The sequence below is a fragment of the Eulemur rufifrons genome, chromosome 27 (assembly GCF_041146395.1).
Source record: "Eulemur rufifrons isolate Redbay chromosome 27, OSU_ERuf_1, whole genome shotgun sequence".
Taxonomy (NCBI): Eukaryota; Metazoa; Chordata; class Mammalia; order Primates; family Lemuridae; genus Eulemur; species Eulemur rufifrons.
The window spans coordinates 29,486,922-29,510,735 of record NC_091009.1 but is presented as its reverse complement, the minus strand read 5'-3'; the positions used below and the strand labels follow the sequence as shown (position 1 = coordinate 29,510,735).

Below are 23,814 nucleotides of genomic sequence, written 5' to 3'. Positions count from 1 at the left end.
AGTTATAATTATATATATATATATATATATATATATATTTTTTTTTTTTTTTTTTTGAGACAGAGTCTCACTCTGTTGCCCAGGCTAGAGTGAGTGCCGTGGCGTCAGCCTAGCTCACAGCAACCTCAAACTCCTGAGCTCAAGGGATCCTCCTGTCTCAGCCTCCCGAGTAGCTGGGACTACAGGCATGCGCCACCATGCCCGGCTAATTTTTTCTATATATATTTTTAGCTGTCCATATAATTTCTTTGTATTTTTAGTAGAGGTGGGGTCTCGCTCTTGCTCAGGCTGGTCTCGAACTCCTGAGTTCAAACGATCTGCCCACCTCGGCCTCCCAGAGTGCTAGGATTACAGGCGTGAGCCACCGCGCCCGGCCTATAATTATATATTTTTGAAGTAACAAAAATGTTTGTGAAAATATTGGATCTATTTTACTTATTTATTTGTTTGTCTGTTTGTTGATTCATTTATTTATTTGAGACAGAGTCTTGCTCTGTTGCCCAGGCTAGAGGGCCATGGCATCAGCCTAGCTCACAGCAACCTTAAAGTCCTGGGCTCAAGCAATCCTCCCACCTCAGCCTCCTCAGTGGCTGGGACTATAGGTGCTTGCCACCTGGACTGGCTCATTTTTTCTATTTTTAGTAGAGACGGGGTCTCACTGTTGCTCAGGCTGTTCTTGAACTGCCGAGCTTAATCGATCCTCTTGCCTTGGCCTCCCAGAGTGCTAGGATTATAGGCGTGTGAACCACCATGCCTGGTCTGATTTTTTTCATTTAGATGGAAAAAAAATCTAGATTTTCAGAAATGTGGATGTATCAAGTATCTTGTATAAAATAATCTGTCACATTAACAATCTAAAATGTAGATCATTTGTTTAGTTAGTAATGCTTATTTAATTTACAGTGCTGAAGCAAGGTAACAAGCATTTAGAGAATACAAAAGAAAGAAGGGTATGGCTATCCTGAATAAAAACTTTACATTGTAGATGAAAATGTACGATATTCACAGTTACAGTGTTTATAAGGCTCTGTATAGGTAAGTGCATGTTAATGTAATTAAAATCCAGTTTTAACAATGTGACCTCATTAGCCAGGGTGATTTCGAGGAGGAAGTTGGAAGAATTTACCTGAAATACTTTGTCATTGTCTCCTTATTTTAGGATTACATTTTAAAGACAGTTTCTGTGACTGAGTTGTCATTTGGAAGATAAAACCCATTTCAAGAGGACTTGGAGCTGGTCCTCGCCTTGAGGAAGCAGTGGCTTGTTTGAAGAAGCCACTTCTGATCTAACAATCTACCCAGCATGCCTAATCAAGGAGAAGACTGCTATTTTTTTTTCTATTCTACATGTACCAAAGTAAGAAATGACATCTCTAAAATCAGTTCTGTCTACAGTTTCTTTAATGGAATTGGATAAGACTTTCCCAACATCTTAAGTTTTTATGTTTTGTTTTGCTCAGCTATTTATTATTTGCTGTCAATTTTTTAGTAAAGGCTAGCATAGTTAGGAGAATTCATTGCTCATGTTTTTTCTTCATTTAATATATATAATTTTCCCGTGTTCTACCAAAGTGAAAAGGCCAGTGACATATATCATTCAGTGTTCAGAGTTAATCTGTTCAGGCTGGGCGTGGTGGCTCTTGGAGGCCCCGGATCGTTTGAGCTCAGGAGTTCGAGATCAGCCTGAGCAAGAGTGAAACCCCATCTCTACTAAAAATAGAAAGAAATTATATGGACAGCTAAAAATATACACAGAAAAAATTAGCCGGGCATGGTGGCGCATGCCTGTAGTCCCAGCTACTCGGGAGGCTGAGACAGGAGGATCGCTTGAGCCCAGGAGTCTGAGTTTGCTGTGAGCTAGGCTGACGCCACGGCACTCTAGCCTGGGCAACAGAGTGAGACTCTGTCTCAAAATAAATAGATAGATAGATAGATAGATGGAATTAATCTGTTCAGAATGCCTTTGGAATTGGGGACACTTTGACCAATGGCTTGCTAACTTTGATTTTATTAATATATGCTTTGTATTAAATGACTGTGTGAATTGTATTCTACTTCTAGAAGCTGTCATTAGTTGGATTTGACTTCTTTTTTCTTCCAGATTTCTTGCTGAGTACTAAGAATATAAAGCCAGCTTTCTAAGTTTGCTTTTGTAGCTTTTTTGCTTTATCTTTGTCAAAACTTCCTGTTTTTCTACTTGATTCTTTTGTAGCTCTCTTTAGTTATATCTGCTTTTCTGTTATTTCTTTATTACTACTTTTGTAAACTTACATGTTATAAAAACTTTCTTAAATCATTTTAGTGTGTTTAAAATGATAATTTTTGAGCAAAGCTCTGATAATTTTATGTTATATGTAGCAGTTTGCACAACAGTAGCATTTGGTTGAGATATTACCATTGTATAACATATATAGTGAAGCATAATTATATTAATTATACTTAAATCCTACTCTACTTACTTTCTGATTTTCCATCAAAAGCTAGAGTTACACAAGTCAGGATGTATGAAACAGTTTTGAAGATAAACTGTAAAATACTGGTGGTTTTTTTTTGTTTGTTTCTCTTTTTGGAAACCTTGTCTCACTTTGTCACTCAGGCTCTAGAGTGCAGTGATGTAATCATGGGTCACTGCAACTTCAAACTCCTGGGCTTGAGTAGTCCTCCTGCCTCGTCCTCCTGAGTACGGGCACGTGCCACCATCCCCATGCCCGGCTAATTTTTCTATTTTTTGTAGAGATGGGGTCTTGCTCTTGCTGAGGCTGGTCTCACACTCCTGGCCCCAAGTGATCCTCCTGCCTCGGCCTCCCTAAGTGCTGGGATTATAGGCATAAGCCACCGTGCCCAGCCTGTAAAGTATATTTTTAAAGAGTACCTAACACTCCTGCTTGTCTTTTTCAACCCTTTATCTCAGCATGTGTTACTTGTGTCAGATCAGATGGAAGGTACTGTCAAGAAATTAGGTTATAGGAAATTATAAATTTGTTGCCCTCAAATTGTTCTTGTCATGCCATCTCAGTTGTTTTTTTACCTTGCCTATCTTTTCTCACTCATTTGTGCTTGTCTATCTTATGGGAAACTAACTGGTTTTGTGTTTGTTTGTTGAGATGGGGTTTTGTTATGTTGCTGTATTGCCCAGGTTGGTCTTGAATTCCTATAGTCAAGCGATCCTCCTGCCGCTGCCTCCCAAGTAGCTGGGATTACAGGCATGCTCCATGACCTCCAGCTTAGATTCCAGGAAACTCTTATTATGGACATTTTACCTGGGATATATTTCAGTATCACAGTTCTTTTCTGTGTTCTCTTTTTCTTTACAGGGTGACAGCTGCCCATTCCGTCACTGTGAGGCTGCACTAGGAAATGAAACTGTTTGCACATTATGGCAAGAAGGGCGCTGTTTTCGACAGGTGTGCAGGTTTCGGCACATGGAGATTGATGTAAGTTTTGAATTTGCCTTCTCATAAGTAGTGTAGGGTCTGGTGGGTCAATAAAAAATATAAGGACAAAGTGACATTTTGCTATATATAATAATGTGTGGGATAATTTTTTTTTAATGATCCACTGACATTTCTGACAATGTTCATTAATATCTAAATGATATGAGCATGAAAGGGTATAATTTTTCTGGAAAGCAGTTTAGTGGTGTATCTGAGCTTTAAAAATATATTTATATATTTGGAGAGTATATTTTTTTATTTTAAAACAATTGCAGACTTAGAGAAAAGTTGCAAAGTACAGTATAAAAAATTTTTTTATGCCATTTGGGAATAAATTGCTGATATTCCCTGTCACCTCTAAATGCTTTATGAATATATCCTATAAGCAAGAAGGACATTCCTCCTATGTAATACAACCATCAAAATTAGAAAATTAACATTAATGTATTACACCTCCATTTAATCTTCAGATTCCATTCAAGTTTTGCCACTTGTCCCAGTAATATCCATTATTGTAGAAGGAGCAAGTCCAAGTTCAGGTGTTGCAGACAGTTGGCATGACCCTTTAGTCTCCTTCAATTGAGAGCAGTTGCTCATTCTTTCCTGGCCTTTCATTGACCTTGACACTTTTGTCAGTTACAGCCATTTATTTTGTAGAGTGTCCCTCAATTTGGGTTTATTTGTATTTCTTCATTACTAAATTAAGATTGTGTATCTTTAGTAGGAATATCACAGAAGTGATATTCTTTTCATTGTATACCCTCCAGTGGCATACTAAAATTATATTTTCCATTACTAGTATTGCTAATTTGATTACTTGATTAAGATGGTATCTGCCAGATTGCTTCACTATGAAGTTTTTCTGTTTGTAATTAAGGAGTATTTTGTGGGGAAGTACTTTGAGACCCTCTAAATATCCTATTTCTCATCAAACCTTCACTTATTTTTCCAGTTATTTATTTGTATTAGCACAACTCATGGTATCGTATTTTATTCAGTGTGTCATAGTCCATTACTATGGTTATTTATTTTTATGCTTAAATTAACCCGGATTTGGACAGTAGGAGCTCTTCAGGCTGATTTTTGTGTCCTTTTGGTTTCTGTCATTTGCAGACCTCTTTGCTTTTTGGCCTGATAAGATTCTTCCAAGCTCATACTACACTTTTCCTACGATAGCCCTGGAATCAGCCATTTCTCCAAGGTGCCCTGGTTCCTTTTAGTGGAAAATGACATGTAGAAGTTAAGATTTGGGCTGCTCCTGGAGCATCACTGCTCTCAGGTCCTCTCGGTGGACAGAACTAGGGAGCATATAAGTGTGTGTACATATAGACATTTACATTATTATTTATTCCTTTGTGTCTGTGTGTCTACGTATGATTAAAAATCATGAGTTCATCAGCAGCAGGAAATAAGGATAAAGAAGAAAAGACAAAAAAAAAAAAAGAAAAAAAACAAACAAAATCATGAGTTCAGGCTGGGCGCGGTGGCTCACGCTTGTAATCCTAGCAGTCTGGGAGGCTGAGGCGGGAGGATCGCTCGAGGTCAGGAGTTCAAGACCAGCCTGAGCAAGAGCAAGACCCCGTGTCTACTAAAACGAAAAAGAAATGATCTGGACGGCTAAAAATATATATAGAAAAAAATGATGAGGATTCTTGCAATTAAGCAGCCGAGATTGGTCAACAGAGACAGGCCAATCCTCTTGCAAGACAACTCTTGACCACATGTTACACCAACAATACTGCTCAAACTATAGAGGCTGAACTTGGAAACTCTCTATCATCCATTATATTCGCCAGATCTTGCATCAACTGACTTAACACTTTTTCCAGGCTTTGGACCACTTCTTGCAAGGCAAAATATTCAGTTCTCAACAAGCTATGGAAAACACCTTTCTCGATTTCATCACCATTTGCTGTCCAAGCTTCTTCACTGCTGGCATAAATAAGCTAACCATTAAGATGACAAAACTGTGTCAGTAGTTTAGGCACCTTGATTAATTGTGCTCCTCCTTTGGGATACAATAAACTAAACTTATGATTGGAAATCAGACATTTCATATTTAATTACCTAACATTTAATCTCTATAAGAAACCAGTTAGATAGCTGCTATTATTCTCATTTTACAGCTAAGGCAAATGAGGCTTAGAGGCAGTATATTGTCCAAGTTCACATGGCCAGCAAGTAGCATGATAGAGATTCAAACCCTTTTATCTTTGATTTTATAATCTTAACTACTGTATCAACCTGCTTCTCTAAATTAAGCATAGACATTTAGGGGTTCCAGGATGAAGACAAAGAGGAAAGAATAGCAGATAAACTACTTACTCGCTCCTTTCATCTCCTTCATGCCTTAAATAAAGTATGTCACTTTTAGCAACCTCTCTTCCTTCTAAAATTCATCTTACATGCTTCAGATTTTTGAATCCTGTTTAAACTTTGTCCAGTAAACAAATCACCAAATTAATACAGGTCTCACTTCATTTTTTATTTGAAAACAATGTGTTCTTCCTTTTTGCAGAAAAAACGCAGTGAAATACCTTGTTATTGGGAAAATCAGCCAATGGGATGTCAAAAACTAAACTGCGCTTTCCATCACAACAGAGGACGTTATGTTGATGGCCTTTTCCTACCTCCAAGCAAAAGTGAGATCCGGTTTTAATTTTAAAACAATAGTTGTTATTAAATGTACACCTATGCACACACATTGCCTTCTTTCAGTCTAATGAAAAAAAGTATTATTTCTGCTTTACAGATGAGGGAACTGAACCTTACCTAAGGTTAAATCTTCAGTATGTGGCCATAGAACCAAGTGTATCTTGGCATGCCGGTTTAAATTACTATAGTTTACTTAATTTCCCATTTTCTTCTCAGACCCATAAAGGTTTTCAAAAGAAACTTGATACTCTAGGCCAGGGATTGGCAAATCTGGTCCTCTGCTTGTTTTGTAAAATAAGGTCTTATTGGAATGCAGTGTTGCCTATTTGTTTAGGTATTTTCTGTGGCCAATTTTGTGCCACTGCTGGAGTTTGGCAGGTAAGACATAGAGACTCTTTGGCCCACAAAACCCAAAATATTAACTGTGTGGCTCTTTACAGAAAAAGTTAGACAACCCTGCTGTAGGCTGTAATCTAAAATAAAACTCATACTCTCCAAAAAGCTCATATTTATTTCCAAAATCCCTTTCAAATAGATTTAAAAGTGGAATTAGTTGTTTAAAAGCCATATCTGCTATATGATTAAAACTTGATGGCTACATCTTTTCACCTCTATTCAAGGAAAAAAGTAGACTCCTTTCTAATTTGGTTCAAATAAGTGTCATCTGCTATAGCTCTCTCCTTTTTTTTTTTGTTTTGTTTTTGTTTGTTTTGAGACTGGGTCTCGCTCTATTGCCCAAGGCTGCAGTGCAGTGGTGTGATCATAGCTCACTGTAACTTTGAACTCCTGGGCTCAATTGATCCTTCTGCCTCAAGCTGTGGAGCAGCTAGGACTACAGGCATGTGCCACCATGCCTGGCTAATTTTGAAAAATTGTTTTGTAGAGACAGGGTCCTGCTGTGTTGCCTGGGCTGGTCTTGAACTCCTGGGTTCAAGTGATTTTCCCACCTCAGCCTCCCGAAGTCCTGGGATTACAGGTGTGAGCCACTGGGCCCAGCTATTATCTCTTAAAAGCTTTTTTTTTTTTTTTTTTTTTTGCTAAGCAAAAAGGCTAGAATTTTAATATTAAAAGTCTAGAATTTGTAAACAGGTACTAGGCATTTAGCCTTCTGTTCTATGTTTTGAATGCTCATTTTGAGTGTGTTCATGTATAATGAAGAGTTATTAGCTAAAAGCACATTTTCTCTTCCTGGGAGTTTAGAATCTAAATGGATAAATTAGGTAAAAAGACATAAGTACTCATAAGGAAAATGCATGAATTTATCATAGGTGGCCAGGGATTTTTGTTTAAGAGAATTGGGATTGTATCTGCTATTTTTAATTGATGACTGATTTTGTATGTTTAGCTGTGTTGCCCACTGTGCCTGAGTTACCAGAAGAGGAAGTGAAGGCTAGCCAGCTCACAGTTCAGCAGAGCAAATTGTCTGTCCAGTCTAATCCTTCCCCTCAGCTGCGGAGTGTTATGAAAGTGGAAAGTTCTGAAAATGTTCCTAGCCCCACACATCCACCAGTTGTAATTAATGCTGCAGATGATGATGAAGATGATGATGGTAAGTTTTAGCTCTTTAAAGCAAATAGTCTGGGTCATGTGGTGAATTGGACAGAATCAGGATTAATGCTCTAGGCCTGTTTTTAATTGCATTTCCCTTAAATGTTGACACATAGATCAGTTTTCTGAGGAAGGTGATGAAACCAAAACACCTACCCTGCAACCAAGTCCTGAAGTTCACAATGGATTACGAGTGGCTTCTGCCCGGAAACCTGGGGTCAATTTAAAGCAGGGTAAGAGGAGGCTGTATTGGTGCTAAATCTTACAGCACTATTCAATATGTCCACGATATTTTAACTGCCTTTGAAATTTAGTTCACAATTACTGACCTAAATTTCAGTTTCATGAGGGAATGCTATACACACAGGCTTTCTCTCGATCATTCCTTGAAAAGATACTTGAATGTCTGCTGTGTACAGATAAAATGCAAAGGTGAAAAGGCTCTAGTTCCTCACGTGATTTCTGTTTGGGTTTTTTAGGTGAATGTTTGAATTTTGGAATAAAAACTCTTGAGGAAATTAAATCAAAGAAAATGAAAGAAAAATCTAAGAAGCAAGGTGGTAAGTCATAAATTTGGCATGGATGGTTGTATGTTGCTAGGGAAGAATAATAAAGATACTTGTGGAAGCAACAGCCAAAATTAGCAAAACGATTTTGATTTCACAGATTTATTTAAATCATGGTTGCCTTTTTTTTTGAGAGACAGAATCTCGCCTTGTTGCCTGGGCTAGCGTGCTGTGGCATCAGCCTAGCTCAGCAACATCAAACTCCTGGGCTCAAACAATCCTTCTGCCTCAGCCTCCCGAGTAGCTGGAACTACAGGCATGCACCACCATGCCCAGCTAATTTTTTGTATATATATTTTTAGTTGTCCAGATAATTTCTTTCTATTTTTAGTAGAGATGGGGTCTCACTCTTGCTCAGGCTGGTCTCGAACGATCCGCCCGCCTCAGCCTCCCAGAGTGCTAGGATTACAGGCGTGAGCCACCGCGCCTGGCCTCCATGGTTGCTTTTTTAATTAATTCCGGCCGTGTTTCAGTCTCTACTCAGAACTAGGCACATGTAATAAAGAACCTAAAAGAACCTGTGTACCTTGAGAACTATAACCCTAAAGAACACAATATAAGAACTATATTAAAAGAGGAAAAACTTCATTTTGTAGTAGAAGAGTTCTTTCTCAAGAGCGGCTAGGATTTTCTTCTGGAGCTTGCCTCAGTTTGGTTGATCTGTATTTCTAACCCTAAAAATTACAGTGTGCAATGTAGTATATATAGAGATAAGTGATTGGGTCTAAGAATCCTCTTATTAAAGTTTGTTCTGTGGGAACTTTGGAGTTATGTTTTGCAGATGATTAAATTTAGGTGGAAAGGGTTGGATTGGATTGACTTGCCTGATGTCTGGTATACTTCTGAGGATAACTTTAGAGTGATGTTAGCCTTATTGATAAATAAAAGGAGGTTGAGTGCCTAAGTCAGTCCAAATAATTTTTTTTATTTTGTTTTCACATTATGCCCCAACGCTCCCCCCACCACTACCCCATTTCACTGTAGGAAAACAGATTAAAAAAAGGCTGATTGGCTTTGATATAGCAGTCTGTATTGGACTTAACTGGTTATAAAAACAAAATTTTTTGTCTTGTGATAGTTTTATTTTCTATAAATCATTTGCTGTTCTTTGACTTGCCTTATTCAGAAGGTTCTTCAGGAGTTTCCAGTCTTTTACTCCATCCTCAGCCCATTCCAGGTCCTGAAAAAGAGAATGTCCGGACTGTGGTGAGGACAGTAACTCTGTCTAGCAAACAAGGTAAGGAAGACATAGGTAGGTTTTAGACTTGTCAGGTTGCTACTTTTAAATAATTGGAAATGCAAAATCCTTGGATATTTTTTACCTTTGATGAATTTGCGGTAAGACTTTAGTATGTTGTTTGGATATGAGGATGAAAAGTTGGTGCATTTGACGCTAATATTTAAAAGGTTAAAATGCTTAATTCAAGCAGCCCTCACATTTATGTATACTTAATTTACATTTATTGTTTATATCCATTCAACAAAGTTATTGACTTCCCTTTGTGGGTAAAAAACTTTAATATAAACTCCTTGAATTACAGAAAAACGTGAAAGTCTTTTCACTTAATAATTTTAAACCTAGTAAGGAATTGTAGCTATAGATACATTTAAATGTTTATGCCATTCAAACAACAAAGAATCAGAAGAAAGAGAGCTTACTTCTTGCTGGGGGGTGATGAAGGAAAGATACAGGAGAGCAAGTATTGGAGCTAGTATTTAGTTTCATTTAACATATCAAAGTGCGTAAGCAAAAGTATAGCTTGGGTTTTATTGGCTAAGAACACAATCTGTCTCCTTATGCTTGGATGCTATTAATAATTAATACTGTGCTATTGTGTGCATTTGGCTGTTTAAATTATTGATAATAGGGTTTTGTTTTGTTTTGTTTTTTTTGATGCAATAATCTTCCTTAAGACTCAGCCCTAATTTTCAGAGTTTCTGGGTGGGCTCATACTAACATCAGAATATACTTTGTACTCATTATTAGTTTCTGAATACAGAAAGAATTGGCTAGTGGTAGACAAATTCTGTTTTTGTCATTTCAGGAGAGGAACCATTGGTTCGATTGAGTCTTACCGAGAGACTAGGGAAACGAAAATTTTCAGTAGGTAAGATAAGTTTTGTGTGTATCTTTTGTTTTCTGCTTCTTTGTGCACTAACATGGTACCTTCTCCAAACTCTTTATACAGATCCCATCAATATTGGCAGTCCCCCTATATTCTTGGTTGAAAGCACTTATAAAATTTTCTCATGTTTTTCATGTATGCGTTATACCTTTTATTGAAGTTACAGAAATTTAAAGTATTACAATTTAATTAAATTAGTGCCATGACTAACTTTTTAGAAGGTACTAGGTTTAAAACACAAATTATTTATTTATTTATTTTGAGACACAGTCTCACTCTGTTGCTCTTAGTAGAGTGCTGTGGCGTCAGCCTAGCTCACAGCAACCTCAAACTCCTGGGCTCAAGCAATTCTCCTGCCTCAGCCTCTCAAGTATATGGGATTACAGGCACGTGTCACCACGCCCAGCTGATTTTTTCTATTTTTAGTGGAGACAGGGTCTCGCTCTTGCTCAGGTTGGTCTTGAACTCCTGGGCTCAGGCAATCCTCCTGCCTCAGCCTCCCAAGTAGCTGGGACTACAAGCATGCGCCACCATGCCTGGCTAATTTTTTCTATATATTTTTAGTTGTCTGGCTAATTTCTTTCTATTTTTAGTAGAGACGGGGTCTTGCTCTTGCTCAGGCTGGTCGTGAACTCCTGAGCTCAAGCGATCCTCCCGCCTCGGCCTCCCAGAGTGCTAGGATTACACGCGTGAGCCACTGCGTCCGGCCTCTGTGGTGTTTTTATTCCTTCTGTAACATTGAGTTCTAAGGAAACTGGTGAACACACACACCATATAAATGCAGAAAACTTACAGAATTATTCTACATTGTTTGTTTTTGCTTATATTTCTTGACCTCACTGAAGATTGACTTGAAATGTTAAACTAAGTTCCCCCTATTTGTAGGTGGTGACAGTGATCTTCCATTAAAGCGTAGCCTTGCACAGAGGCTAGGGAAGAAAGTTGAAGCTCCAGAAACTAACAATGACAAAACACCAAAGAAAGGTACTTTAGTTCTAATACACTGTGTATGTAATTTTGACAATTGTTTTTTGTAATGTTAACAGCTATAGTTTGTTGTTCAGGTAAATTAGTTTATCATCTTCCATTTTATTTTTCATTCAACAAACATTTGATTGCTTACTCTGCCAGATTCTGGGTAGACACCATTGAACAAAATAAACACCATCACACTTCTTAGAAGCTTAGAGTATAATGGCAAGTGATAAATTCTGTGACAGAGAAAAGTCCATGGTGCTGTAAGAACACATAAGAAGGGCTCCTGTTATTACCATCTGTTATAGAAAGGTTCACAGAGGAAATGATGTTAAAGTTTAGACCTGAAACATGAGTTGGGAATTAGCCCTGAGAAATTGGAGGGACAGGGTTTGTGTTTCAGGCAAAGAGAATAACTTCTGCAAAGGCACAGAGTTAAGAATGTGTGACGTGCTCAAGGAACACAGAGTATGGCTGAAACACAGAAATGGGCTGAAGAGCATGGTGACTAGAGAAGGAGGAGGGACTGGATCATAATATAGAGCCTTTAAGTCATATTAGAGAGTTTGGGCTTATCCTAAAATAGTAACAACCCATTGAAAGGTTGTAAACAAGGATCAAAGGCTCATTTTAAAACCATTACCCTGCCTGCAATATGGAGAAAGAGTAGAAGAGGACAAACATGATGGCTGGAAGATGAGTTAGCGGGTTGTTAAAATAATCCAGATAAGAGGAAATAGTATTGGCATAAATTTAGTGTTCTTCTAGAAGTTGGTTTGGAGACATGGACTGAATCAAGAGATATGTGGGAGTTAGAGTGGTTTATAGTTGAAGGAGAGCAAGAAATCAAGTGTTGGATTATTTTTTTCCCCTTGTATGACTTGCAGTGAATCACTGGCGTTAATTACTAAAGAGTAGGTGTGTTTTTTCCCTTCTCATTGTGTTTAGTGTTAACTTTTCTTGAAGATAAGACACTTCTGTCCACTTTTCCTCCAGCCTAAGAGGCTTTGATGAGCAGATGTTCCTGTTTGGGGACTTTCTTTCAGTCCTCAGAGCAGGCAGAAGTTGCTCTTTCTTTGCCTATCAGTCATTGTAGATTTTCATAGCTAAAGAGCATATTTCAGTAAATTTAGGGGGAAAAATATTTGATGGCAATAAGATTTTAGAAGATCATCCAGTAACAAAATTATTTTCTTGAATTTAGTAGTACAGCTTTTCAGATACAAAGAAAGTTTTGGGTTTTTTTAAGCTTTCCAGAGTGCTGTAAGAATTCCATGATTCACATAAATCTGTTCTGTAGAGAAGAAAAATTTATGACTTGATTTTTTTTTTAAACATTTGTATTAGAAGTGTAGTGTAATTTATGAACTTGGAAAAAGATATTTGACCTGTAGAAAGTTTCTGTTCAACTTTTGCTTTTTGAAATTCTTTCTTTTTATAGTTCAAGTTTCTAAGTCTCTGAAAGAGCGATTAGGTGTGTCAGCTGGTCCCAATAATGAGGAGGCAACTGGTAAGTAAAGCCTAAGACCAGGTTCTGGTATTTTCTCCTTGCCATAAGAATCTTTGCCTTTTCTCTGATATACCTATTGCGATTAGGTTAGGGCCTGTGTTTTTTTGTGGTTCTGTTTTTTTTTTTTTTTTTAAGTAATAGATTATTCACTGGTATGAATTCCTTTTTTGTACTTATAGATGGCAAAATGAATATTCATCATAGCATTAATAGTGGAAAATTAGGAACAACCTAAATATCCAACGAAAATGGTTTATATAAAATTATTGTAGTTATGTGCTAAAATAATTGCTATCATGAAAAGTCATATTCTGAACAATACTGACATGGAAAAGTCAAATTACATTGTATCAAATAGAAAGGTTACAAAAGAACATGTATACCACTTTTGACCTTTTGATTTATTTAATAATCTTTTTTTTAAAGAAGTTTATTTTATCATAGGCACTTATTTTCAGGAGAAACACGCATATGTATGAGATGATTCCAGTTCTGTAAAGATATGACTCTGTGCCTTAAAAATCCTGCAAAAATATACCAAAATATTAATATTTGTTTTATCTGGATATTAAGATTTTAGATAACTTAAATTTTCTTATTTATATTCTTCTTATACTATAATTTTTAAACTTAAAATTATGAATTATAACTACATAAGCATGTATATAAGTACAATTTAAGGAATAATAAAATGAACATGTCTGTACTCAACCATCTTTTTTTAATGCATTGCTGGATTTACTTTGAGGCTTTTTGTGTAGGATTTAACAAAAATTTTACAACTATATTTATGAGTAGTATTAGCCTTCTTGGTTACTTTTCTTTTTTCTTATCATCATAAAAAGAAAATCTAATGTCAGACATTCTTACACTTTTGTAGACAATCTGAATGTATTATTCAGAAATTTTTAGGATTTTCTCTTTATCTCTTCCTCATACACTGTAAGTTCACTATTGTGGATCTAAACATGGATCTTTTTTGTTCATTTTTCCCAGTATTCAGTGGGCCCTTTGAATCTAAGAACGTGTAAAGGGTCAGGTAGTAAATACTTTAGGCTTTGCAGTCTTCAGCGTCACAGCTACTCAACTCTGCCATTGTGTTGTGAAAGCTGCTGTATGCCTATGCATGCAATATGTAAATGAATGAGTGTGGTTGTGTTCCAGCAAAACTTTATTTACAATATTTACAAAATCAGGTGGTGGCCAGATTTGGCCCATGGGCTAAAGTTTACCTATCCTGTTCTAGAGAGCTGATTTTGGGCCAGCCTTGTCTTTTTCATTATTCAGTCCTTCAAATGAAATTTATTTTGGCACTGTGTTTTTAATTTTCAATATTTTTTTTTGTTCTCTGATTATTCCTTTTCTCACAGCCTGAGTTTAGGCTACTCTGGGGTTTCTAATTTAATTCTTCAATGTTGTTGTTTTTCCATAGTTGTAAGTACCTGGCCTGGGTTTCCTCTGTGGTTCTAAAGGCCTTTTCCCCAAGTTGTCCTCTATCCTGACCGAGAAACTTGATTTATGTCTGGCTAAGAGGAGAGTGTGTGTTAAAAGCAGTTTGTGTGGATTGCAGGTGGGAAGGCTGGGGACCCACACACACACTTGCTACAGTAAGAAAGACTTTATATATTTTCAGAGTGGAAGTAACTTTTTTGCTATTTTAGCTTGGCTTGTTTTTCTTTTTTTGAGTTGAGTAGCAAATAAGCCTCAAGGCTATTTACTTTTCTACCTCTTTCCTTCACTTGTCATGCTCTTCTCTCCAGCCCGGATGTCCTCGTAATGTGCTCTACTTGGGCAGACTCTCCTCTTTTTAGGGGAGCACTTCTCAAGAGAATGTCATGACTGACCCAGCTGTTCTACAGGCAGTCCTTAAATTTCTACCCTAAGGTTATGTCAGAGCCCACTATTTTTTTTCTTATTAGTTGACCCAAGTTTGGTGGTTTCTTTGACTCTATTGGGAAGAACATATCTCATGCCTACAGTTTTAACTATTCTTTTTCCATTTTTCTATAAATTCAAACATCTGCTTCCTGCCTCAGAAATTCTTCAAGATTTATGCTTTGCCAGTGGCATCTTTGGTTTTCATTTCTACTGTGGTTTTATTTTTAATGTTTTTCTCTATCATTTTGGTGAAATTTTGGTGGGAGAGGGAAATAGGGTATCCATGATACCAGTCATATTGTACTTTCCTGGAGTTATAATTTTGAGATCAGTCTGTCATCCTGGGATGGAAGAATTTACAATTTTTATTTAAAAACTTAAATAATTCAGTGAGTGCGTGCTTCCCTTTGTAACAGGAACTGTACAAGTAGCAATATAGTCACTGTTCTCATGAAGTTTTTAGTGTGGCTGGAGATACAGGCAATTATAGTGCTCTGTGTTCAGTGCTGTGATCAGAGACACAAACCAGATTGGAGGATATCAGGTTCTAAGCTGACTTCAGTTAAAACTAAACCAGGCAGCAAGAGAAATGAGACCAGTAGGGACTATTCCAAGTAGAGGGGACAGTATACTCAAAGGTTCAGAAAGTGAGACAGAGCACTGTACGTTTAAGATTTTGAAAGGATATTTTTTGTTTTAATCTTTCATTAAAAGCAACTAATCATTCAGTGATTAATTATGTATGTGTTTAATCTCTAAATTATTTTTGTTTATTCCACATCACTTCATTATTTCTTTTCTTAGTCTTTCAATAATGAGAATGATCCTATCTGTCAAGTGTGAAGTTTGCTCTTTAGTTTAGACTGATGTGGAATGATGAGTGTTTCATTAAAAATAGCTCTTCAGTGACATGTCAGTCTCTGGGCCTTTCTCATTTTTTTCCCCTATCTTGTCGCCTGTTTGACCTTCTTTTTCATCCTTTAAATATTGCTTAAAGATCACTTCCTCTGAGAAGTTTTCCTTAACCAGTTCCTAGACAAGAATTGGATTCTTGCTATATGCTCCTATCTATGTATTTCGTTTGTCAAAGCAGCTGTCATTACCATACTTTGTTCTTGCTTGTCTCATTGATCTGTCTGTTAGACCATAAACTACATGTGGACAAAGACTGTATTTTGCTTACCATTATAGTTCTAACACAGTGTCCAGCACATGTTTATATCCATGAGTGAATGGAAGAATTTATTGATAAGATTTATGATGACAGATTTCTCTAGCTAGTAAATGGCTTTGAGGTTCCTCAAGAATACACTTCTGAATAGAAATATAAATCACCAATTTTTGCCTCCTCAGAGTTTTCTTTGAGGGCCACTACCTGAAACATGCAGTAATCTAAATTTGAGATCGAAATTTAATGTTACATTTTTTATTATTTTAATTGCCTGCCTAAGTGATACCTCTCAAGTCATTAAGAGATGAACTCCAAGTACAATGCCATGTTTTCCCCCCATTAAAACAGAGAGAGTTAATAAAGTTGGTGAGATCCACGTGAAGACATTAGAAGAAATTCTTCTTGAAAGAGCCAGTCAAAAACATGGAGAATTGCAGACTAAACTCAAGACAGAAGGACCTTCAAAAGCTGATGATTCTACTTCAGGAACAAGAAGTTCTTCCACTATCCGAATCAAAACCTTCTCTGAGGTCCTGGCTGAAAAAAAACATCGGCAGCAGGAAGCAGAAAGACAAAAAAGCAAAAAGGATGCAACTTACATCAAGCTAAAGACTGACAGTGAAATTAAAAAAACAGTGGTTTTGCCACCCATAGTTGCCACAAGCAAAGGACAATCAGAGGAGCCTGCAGGTAGAACAAAGTCTATGCAGGAGGTGCACATCAAGACACTGGAGGAGATTAGACTGGAGAAGGCCCTGAGGGTGCAGCAGAGCTCTGAGAGCAGCGCCAGCTCCCAGCCTCAGCACGAAGTCAACCCAGGGGCAAGGCGGTTGCTCCGCATCACCAAAAGAACAGGTAACAAGAAAGCTTCATCTATAGTACCACTTCCCTAAATAATATTCCAAAGGAGTGTTCCATGGGATCTTCCTGGGAGTTCTTTGACAACTTTACTTTACTCAGATAACTTTTTTTTTTTTTTTTTTTTTTGGAGACAGAGTCTTGCTCTGTCACCTGGGCTAGAGTGCTGTGGAGTCAGCAGCATAGCTCACAGCAACCTCAAACTCCTGGGCTCAAGCGATCCTCCTGCCTCAGCCTCCTGAGTAGCTGGGACTACAGGTGTGCACCACCACGCCCGGCTAATTTTTTCTATTTTTAGTAGAGACGGGATCTCACTCTCTTGCTCAAGCTGGTCTTGAACTCCTGAAATGATCCTCCCACCTCGGCCTCCCAGAGTGCTAGGATTATAGGCGTGAGCCACCTCGCCCAGCCTACTCAGATAACTTTTAAAACTACTGAATTAAGTTGTTTCTTTACAGCAGCACTATATAGACATTTGCTATTTTAATGTGCATTTTTAGACTATATAAGGACCAAGAAGCTTCATCTATAATTTTATTTGTCCAATAAAGTTTTGTTTAACTTCATCTGTAATGAAGTTGCAGCCTATGTGAAATAAATAATGATGTCTTTAATGTGACTATAGGAATGAAAGAAGAGAAGAAACTTCAGGAAGGAAGTGAAGTTGCTTCTCAGAGCAGTTTTCCTAGAGCAGAAGCCAAAGAGGTGAGTTTAAGATCATTGTATGGTTTTGTCCATGACAAACAAAGGCTAGGTGTGCTTTTCAGTTTTACCTTACGTAAATTTCTATTTAACACTTCACTGATACATTAGTAAACAGTCTTTCTCTATAATTTTTTTTTTTTTAATTTGAAACAGGATCTCACCCTATTGCCCAGGCTAGAGTGTAATGGCATCATCACAGCTTACTGCAGCTTCCAATCCTCCTGCCTCAGCCTCCTGAGTAGCTGGGACTACAGGTGTGCACCACCACACCTGGCTAATTTTTTAATTTTTCATAGAGATAGGGTCTCAGTATGTTGCTCAGGCTGGCCTCAAGTGATCCTCCCGTCTCAACCTCCCAAAATGCTAGGATTACAGGCATGAGTTGCCATGCCTGGCCTATACTTACAATTTTTTTTTTAAGATCGTTTCCTATAGTTCTATGTATGTTAATATTCTCTGCTCTTTTATTATTTTTATTATTTTTATTTTTTTGTTGTTGTTGTTGAGACAGAGTCTCACTTTGTTGCCCAGGCTAGAGTGAGTGCCGTGGCGTCAGCTTAGCTCACAGCAACCTCAAACTCCTGGGCTTAAGCGATCCTACTGCCTCAGTCTCCCGAGTAGCTGGGACTACAGGCATGCGCCACTATGCCCGGCTAATTTTTTCTGTATAGATTTTTAGTTGTCCATATAATGTCTTTCTATTTTTAGTAGAGACGGGGTCTCGCTCTTGCTCAGGCTGGTCTCGAACTCCTGACCTCGAGCGATCCACCCGCCTCGGCCTCCCAGAGTGCTAGGATTACAGGCGTGAGCCACCGCGCCCGGCCTATTCTCTGCTCTTAAAAAGTTTTTTTAATTGGTTATTAATATTTTTTACAGTTTCCCCCTGCCTTTGAAAGTAATGTTGTACACCACACAAAACTTGGAAATTTTTATTTTTCAGAAGAATGAACAAACTCTATAATTCTATATAACCACCATTGGTTTTTTTCATGGATTTCTTCAAGAGCTTTTTATATATATATGTATGAATGTGAGTTTGTTTAATGTTTAGAACATAATTGAAAACTCTACAGTGTATCATTTTGCAGCCTGCTTTAACTTTACCATATTAATTCAAGACATTTGCTTTTACCAACCACATAATATTCTGTTACGTGAATAGAATCTGTTTCTGGACATTTAGATTTGTTTTTACACAATTGTAAATGATAAATATCTTTGTACATAAATTTTTGTGCAAGTGTCTATTTAGGAGTCATTAGGATTTGATTTAGAGTCATGGTTTTATAGCCTATACAGTCTGGGTTTTTTATTTTTCCACACATCTTTAATCTTTTATTTTTGGAAGGGTATTATCTACTTAGTATCAAGTAAAGAGTTTTTCTCTCAGATTCTGGATCATGTCAAACTCTGCTTAACTTAGGTGTTAGCCTGGTACTTTATAAATAATAATTCCTGTATAGGTTATTAGAGGTATTAGGTTTTCATTCTGTCATTTAAATTTATCCACAGGCTTCAGACGAGACCACAGGAAGTGACATTGCTAAAATTCAAGTCAAGAGATGTGAGACCATGAGAGAGAAGCACATGCAGAAACAGCAGGAGAGGGGAGCCTTCCAGAAGGAAAAGTCAGTCTTGACACCCCTCCGGGGAGATGTAGCCTCCTGCAATACCCAAGTGGCAGAAAAACCGGTGCTCACTGCTGTGCCGGCCATCACACGGCACCACCTGCCCAAGCGGCTTCCCACAAAGTCATCCCAGAAGGTGGAGGTAGAAACCTCAGGGATTGGAGACTCAATATTAAATGTGAAATGTGCAGCACAGACCTTGGAAAAAAGGGGTAAAGGTGAGTATTTTTTATACTGTGTCTTGCCTTTAAGATATTAAAATTGCCAAGTTTTAAAAACTCCCTGGCAACAGTTGGGTTGAATTTCATTTGCCTGGTGGATAGTAATATTTCTGATACTATTATACAAAGACAAAACTAGGGTTCCTTTCTCAGAATTTAAAACTGCTATTTAAAAAGCTTTGTCTAAAACTTTCTGTGGTGTATGTTTCCTCTGGTTTTAAAGAAGAAAAACAGAAAATAGAAGAATAGTGACAAATTCGAGAGGCATTGAAAGGGGTCATTTGAGTATCTGTATCTACATGGTGACCATCTGTAGTACAAATTACATATGGATCATTTTCAGGGTTTTTTAAAATTATTTGTGGTATTTCTAGTACTGAAAGATTTTTGCTATTTTATTCTATGTTATCCTCGGTATAAAAGAGAGTTTATTCTGGCTGTTAATCAGATATTTTCTGTCCCTTGTAGTTAAACCCAAAGTAAATGTGAAGCCATCTGTGGTTAAAGTTGTTTCATCCCCCAAATTGGCCCCAAAACGCAAGGCAGTGGAGGTGCATCCTGCTGTCATTGCAGCTGTGAAGCCACTCAGCTCCAGCAGTGTCCTGCAGGAAAGCCCGGCCAAAAAAGCAGCTGTGGTAAGAAGTAGATCCACTCTTGTGGTGCTTTATTTTGTGTGGTAGGTAAGCAGAAAAGATTAACTCTCTACTAGCTCTCTATGTGTAACACTTCAGGGCACTTCCTAGCATTTTGGTTGTTTGCGTTGTTACTGTGTTTTACATTTACAGGTAGATACTTGTGAAGTGGCAGGACAGGATTTTTTAAAGGGTAATTTTTGGGTGGCAAGATACTTTGTTTATTTGTACGTTCAACCTTTAGATTATTGATTCTTGGGTTCTTAGGCTTAAAGTATGATAGCCATCTTTTTAAGAAGGCAGCAAAGGAAAGTGAATATACTCAAATGAAAAAGGCTGACTCTCCCATTGAATGACTTTACCCTTCCTTTCATAGGCTATTGTCCCGGTCCTCTCTGAGGACAAATCAGTCACTGTGCCTGAGGCAGAAAAACCTAGAGACAGGTAATACTTTGCAGTTCTTTCTAACCAAACTCCAGACCATTGTTACTGCTTATGCTCTCTAGAGAATAACAGTGATAAATAACTTTAAACCATTTAACCATATCTAAATAAATCTGCTGACTTCAAATTAATTGCTACAAAGCATGAAAATTCAGAGTTGCTGTTCTCCTATGGTGCCACTGTTTATATTTTGCCTGTATCATCTAAAAGATGTTTTTAATACCTGGCTGAATTCTACTTTAAATTATTAAAATGCTTGGTCCCAAACTAGTAAAGAATTCCTTCTTTATGTATGTCCCCAGAAATAACCTTTTGCTAACTCTGTGTCCCTGAGCCTAGGTGATTCAGGCAACTATTGAAAAGGGGCAGTTTTCTAATAATCTTATTTTTTTCTTACAGTCTTACACTGCCTCCAACCCAGTCTTCTTCAGATCTCTCACCCCCAGAAGTATCTGGTCCCTCCTCGTCCCAGATGGCCACAAAAACTCGCCGACTCAGCTCTGCCTCAACAGGAAAGCCCCCGCTCTCTGTGGAGGATGATTTTGAGAAACTAATTTGGGAGATTTCAGGAGGCAAATTAGAAGCTGAGATCGACCTGGATCCTGGGAAGGATGAAGATGACCTTTTGCTTGAACTGTCTGAAATGATTGACAGCTGAAGGTGGTAGTGAGAACACTTAAAAAAAAAAAAAAAAAAAACTCGCCAAAAAACTGGACTTAGTTTGATCTATTATAGCATTTATCTGAGACGATCATTTCTTTAGTCTAGAATTTGCCCCATATCAGAAGTATACCTCTGAATTATCTGTATGTGTCCTGGATTCCTTGGGGTCTGGTTTTTAAAGTCACTCGATAACCATTTTGTCCATTTGATGCCATTGTTTAGCATCTTTGAGAAAAAAGTTCTGTCATACCCTTTTCTCCACAAAAAAGAGACTGAGAAGGAGATCTAAGTGAAAGGGTGCAAGAGAACTTAGTGACTCCTTGAGGTGTTTGTCAGTTTTGGCTTTTTCCCCATTTGTTGTATTCTTTCTTTTATGTATTGTCTTAATGTACTTAATATTTACCCGAGTTTGAAATGGATGAAGACAGCTGCTACCATTAAGGACCAAATTTCATGCTACCACTAAACAAAAAAAACCCACTCAGTGTGTGTTAAATTGTATGTCTTTTTAAAGGTAATTGGAGAGTCAACTAAGCTTTAAAGAAGGCTGAGCAGCTCAGGAAACCTATAAAATGGACATAACTCTTTGGACCTGATTTTGATGCTTCTGCTGCTCTGTTAGCCTCTGAAGAGCAATATCTAATTTATTATTACTGTAATTTTTTTAAGGCTTTAAAGTGCCTCAGGGGTCCCCTGAAACTAATTTTCTATTTCTGGGACTCTCTGGATCCATCAGAAGAGATGGTGATGTGGTTAGAAGAATTTTTTTTTTTTTAGTGTGAAAATTGTCCCTTCTCTTCAGTACTTGCCTCCTACTGGCAGTGAATTGTCACAGGGATAAAAATTGATTAATTTTTTATTTCTAATTCTCCCAGCAAACTCCTTGCCTAGTATATTTATTTGGTGCCCTTTAAACTACCTGAGGGACAAAAGTGGACTCATTTGAACTGCCAGTATTTATCTTTGGACCATAGCAGTACACTGAATTGTACTGTCGCAGGGTTATTGATGCTCTGGGGGTGTATTGTATACCTGCCAGTTTTCTTCATTTCTGAATGGAATTTTCTTTTCGTGATGTTAGTCTCCTTCACCTCAAGGTTTAGACTTGTGAAGGAACAAGCACGATGAGGACAATAGTCTTAAAGGAGACATTGTGCATAACCAGGAGGAGGAGGGAAGACGGACTTGTCCACTTTGATATTTCGCTGTAGGTGGCCAGTTTTGTTTCTCATAGGGAAATCTGACCCACCTGTCGTGTTGGCTCCTAAGGAACTGCTGTTGTAAGCGGCTCATCAAGAGTTGAACTTCATGTAGCCTTGTTGGGAATACGGAAAAGGAAGAAAGCCACAGGACTGCCCCTTCAGTCTTGGGAAGACCCAGATGATTCTGCACAAGCAAAAATGACTTGAAATTTATGTATAGACACACCTCTACCAATCCATCTTCGGCTGACTGAATGTTGTATGATAGCCCTTCTCCAAAGCAGGGGTGGAATGTTCTGGTTTCACCACAGATTTTCTACTCATTTCATTTTTGGAATCAGCTTATAGATTCCAAGCCCCTTTTGTATATAAACTTTATTCTTTTGCTTTTTTAAAAATAATTTTGTTTCATATTTAAAGCACTTGTATTAGTCAATGATTTGTGTTCAGCACTATTTGAACCATTTGCCCTTACAGAAAGAGAAGTACTTATTTGTGTTTTAAATAAAACTGGTGTAGGAACGTCTTCGTTGTGAATTAAGTAATCTTATATCACTCTAGCTTCGGATCCACCTTGACGAGGCCCCGTCAGAATGTTATTGGTCTTTTGTGTAAGTGCCCCAATTTCCCAGGTATTGTTGGGCTTTAGAAACCTTTCATCAGGACGTATTGCCAAACTTACCCACAAACGAGCTAAGTTTTAGCTACATGTGCTTTTTTAGGTAAGACACTTAGTCCTTATCATTGTAAGCATCAAGTGATGCTGTTAATTTTTTTAAAAGAGGAAAGGTTTAAAAGCAATGGTTAGAATCATCATTTTAGAATTTTCAAGCATTGAGCCAGGCGTGGTGGCTGGCGCCATGTACCTTGTAATCCCAGCTACTCAGGAGGCTGAGGCCAGAGTATTGCTTGAGGCCAGGAGTTTAGGATTAGCCTGGGCAACATAGCAAGACTCCATCTCTAAATTAAAAATTTTAAAAAGACCTAAATTTCTAAGCATGAAGGTATTTTTTAATTGTTACAAGAATACATATAAACATTAGCTACCAAAGAACACAGATTTTTCCTATTAGTAATCTAAAAGCAGTCCCAACAAGTTGAATCAACTTTTCACAAAAAGCAAAACAATTGTATGTTTAGTTTTGAGTGATGGTTTTCAATTTTAGTAGTAATAAAAGGGCCCAAATGTTGCAGTTTGGACATAGCCAGAAATATCAAGATAGTTTCACAATTCATATATTTTATCTCCATATGAATGATTCTTAAGAGTTCTGACTTTAACCCTAAATCACAATAGATCCTATCATGTGGCCAGATCATAGAATGGTTAATTATGTTTTCATCTCAGACCAGTCTTTGAAACTACCATAGCGATAAGACTGATGTTTAATAATTAAGTTGCAAGAACAAAGCTTGATCTATATTGATCAAAGTTCTATGGTCCTTTTCTAAAATTGTAGCTTCATTTTGCTAGAGTAACTGCAATTCCTTAAAATATTTGGTTTGAATTTGACAGCTTAGCAACAGGCAATACATGGTCTCCAGTTGTAACTGCTTAAGAGGTAACACTTAAAGAAGCTAACAGTTACTGAGTTCTT

General features: G+C 37.5%; 1 protein-coding gene across 4 annotated transcripts; it reads left to right on the top strand.

Annotated features, from left to right (window-relative positions):
- Positions 1 to 1,294: 1,294 nt before the first annotated feature.
- ZC3H11A (zinc finger CCCH-type containing 11A) lies at positions 1,295 to 22,742 on the top strand. Of its 4 annotated transcripts, none has more exons than XM_069459472.1 (16): positions 1,295 to 1,357; positions 3,315 to 3,434; positions 5,953 to 6,076; positions 7,435 to 7,638; positions 7,754 to 7,870; positions 8,117 to 8,197; positions 9,330 to 9,440; positions 10,249 to 10,311; positions 11,215 to 11,313; positions 12,746 to 12,818; positions 16,216 to 16,718; positions 17,347 to 17,426; positions 18,939 to 19,266; positions 19,744 to 19,910; positions 20,284 to 20,351; positions 20,751 to 22,742. In XM_069459472.1, the coding sequence occupies exons 1-16, from the start codon at positions 1,304 to 1,306 to the stop codon at positions 21,007 to 21,009; spliced, it is 2,451 nt and encodes an 816-aa protein (XP_069315573.1). In that variant the 5' UTR covers positions 1,295 to 1,303; the 3' UTR covers positions 21,010 to 22,742. The 4 variants fall into 4 exon arrangements, with proteins under 4 accessions (XP_069315573.1, XP_069315570.1, XP_069315571.1 ...); XM_069459469.1 differs by having other exon boundaries at positions 18,939 to 19,272; XM_069459470.1 differs by having other exon boundaries at positions 12,746 to 12,814; positions 16,212 to 16,718; positions 20,751 to 22,732.
- The last annotated feature ends 1,072 nt before the right edge of the window (positions 22,743 to 23,814 follow it).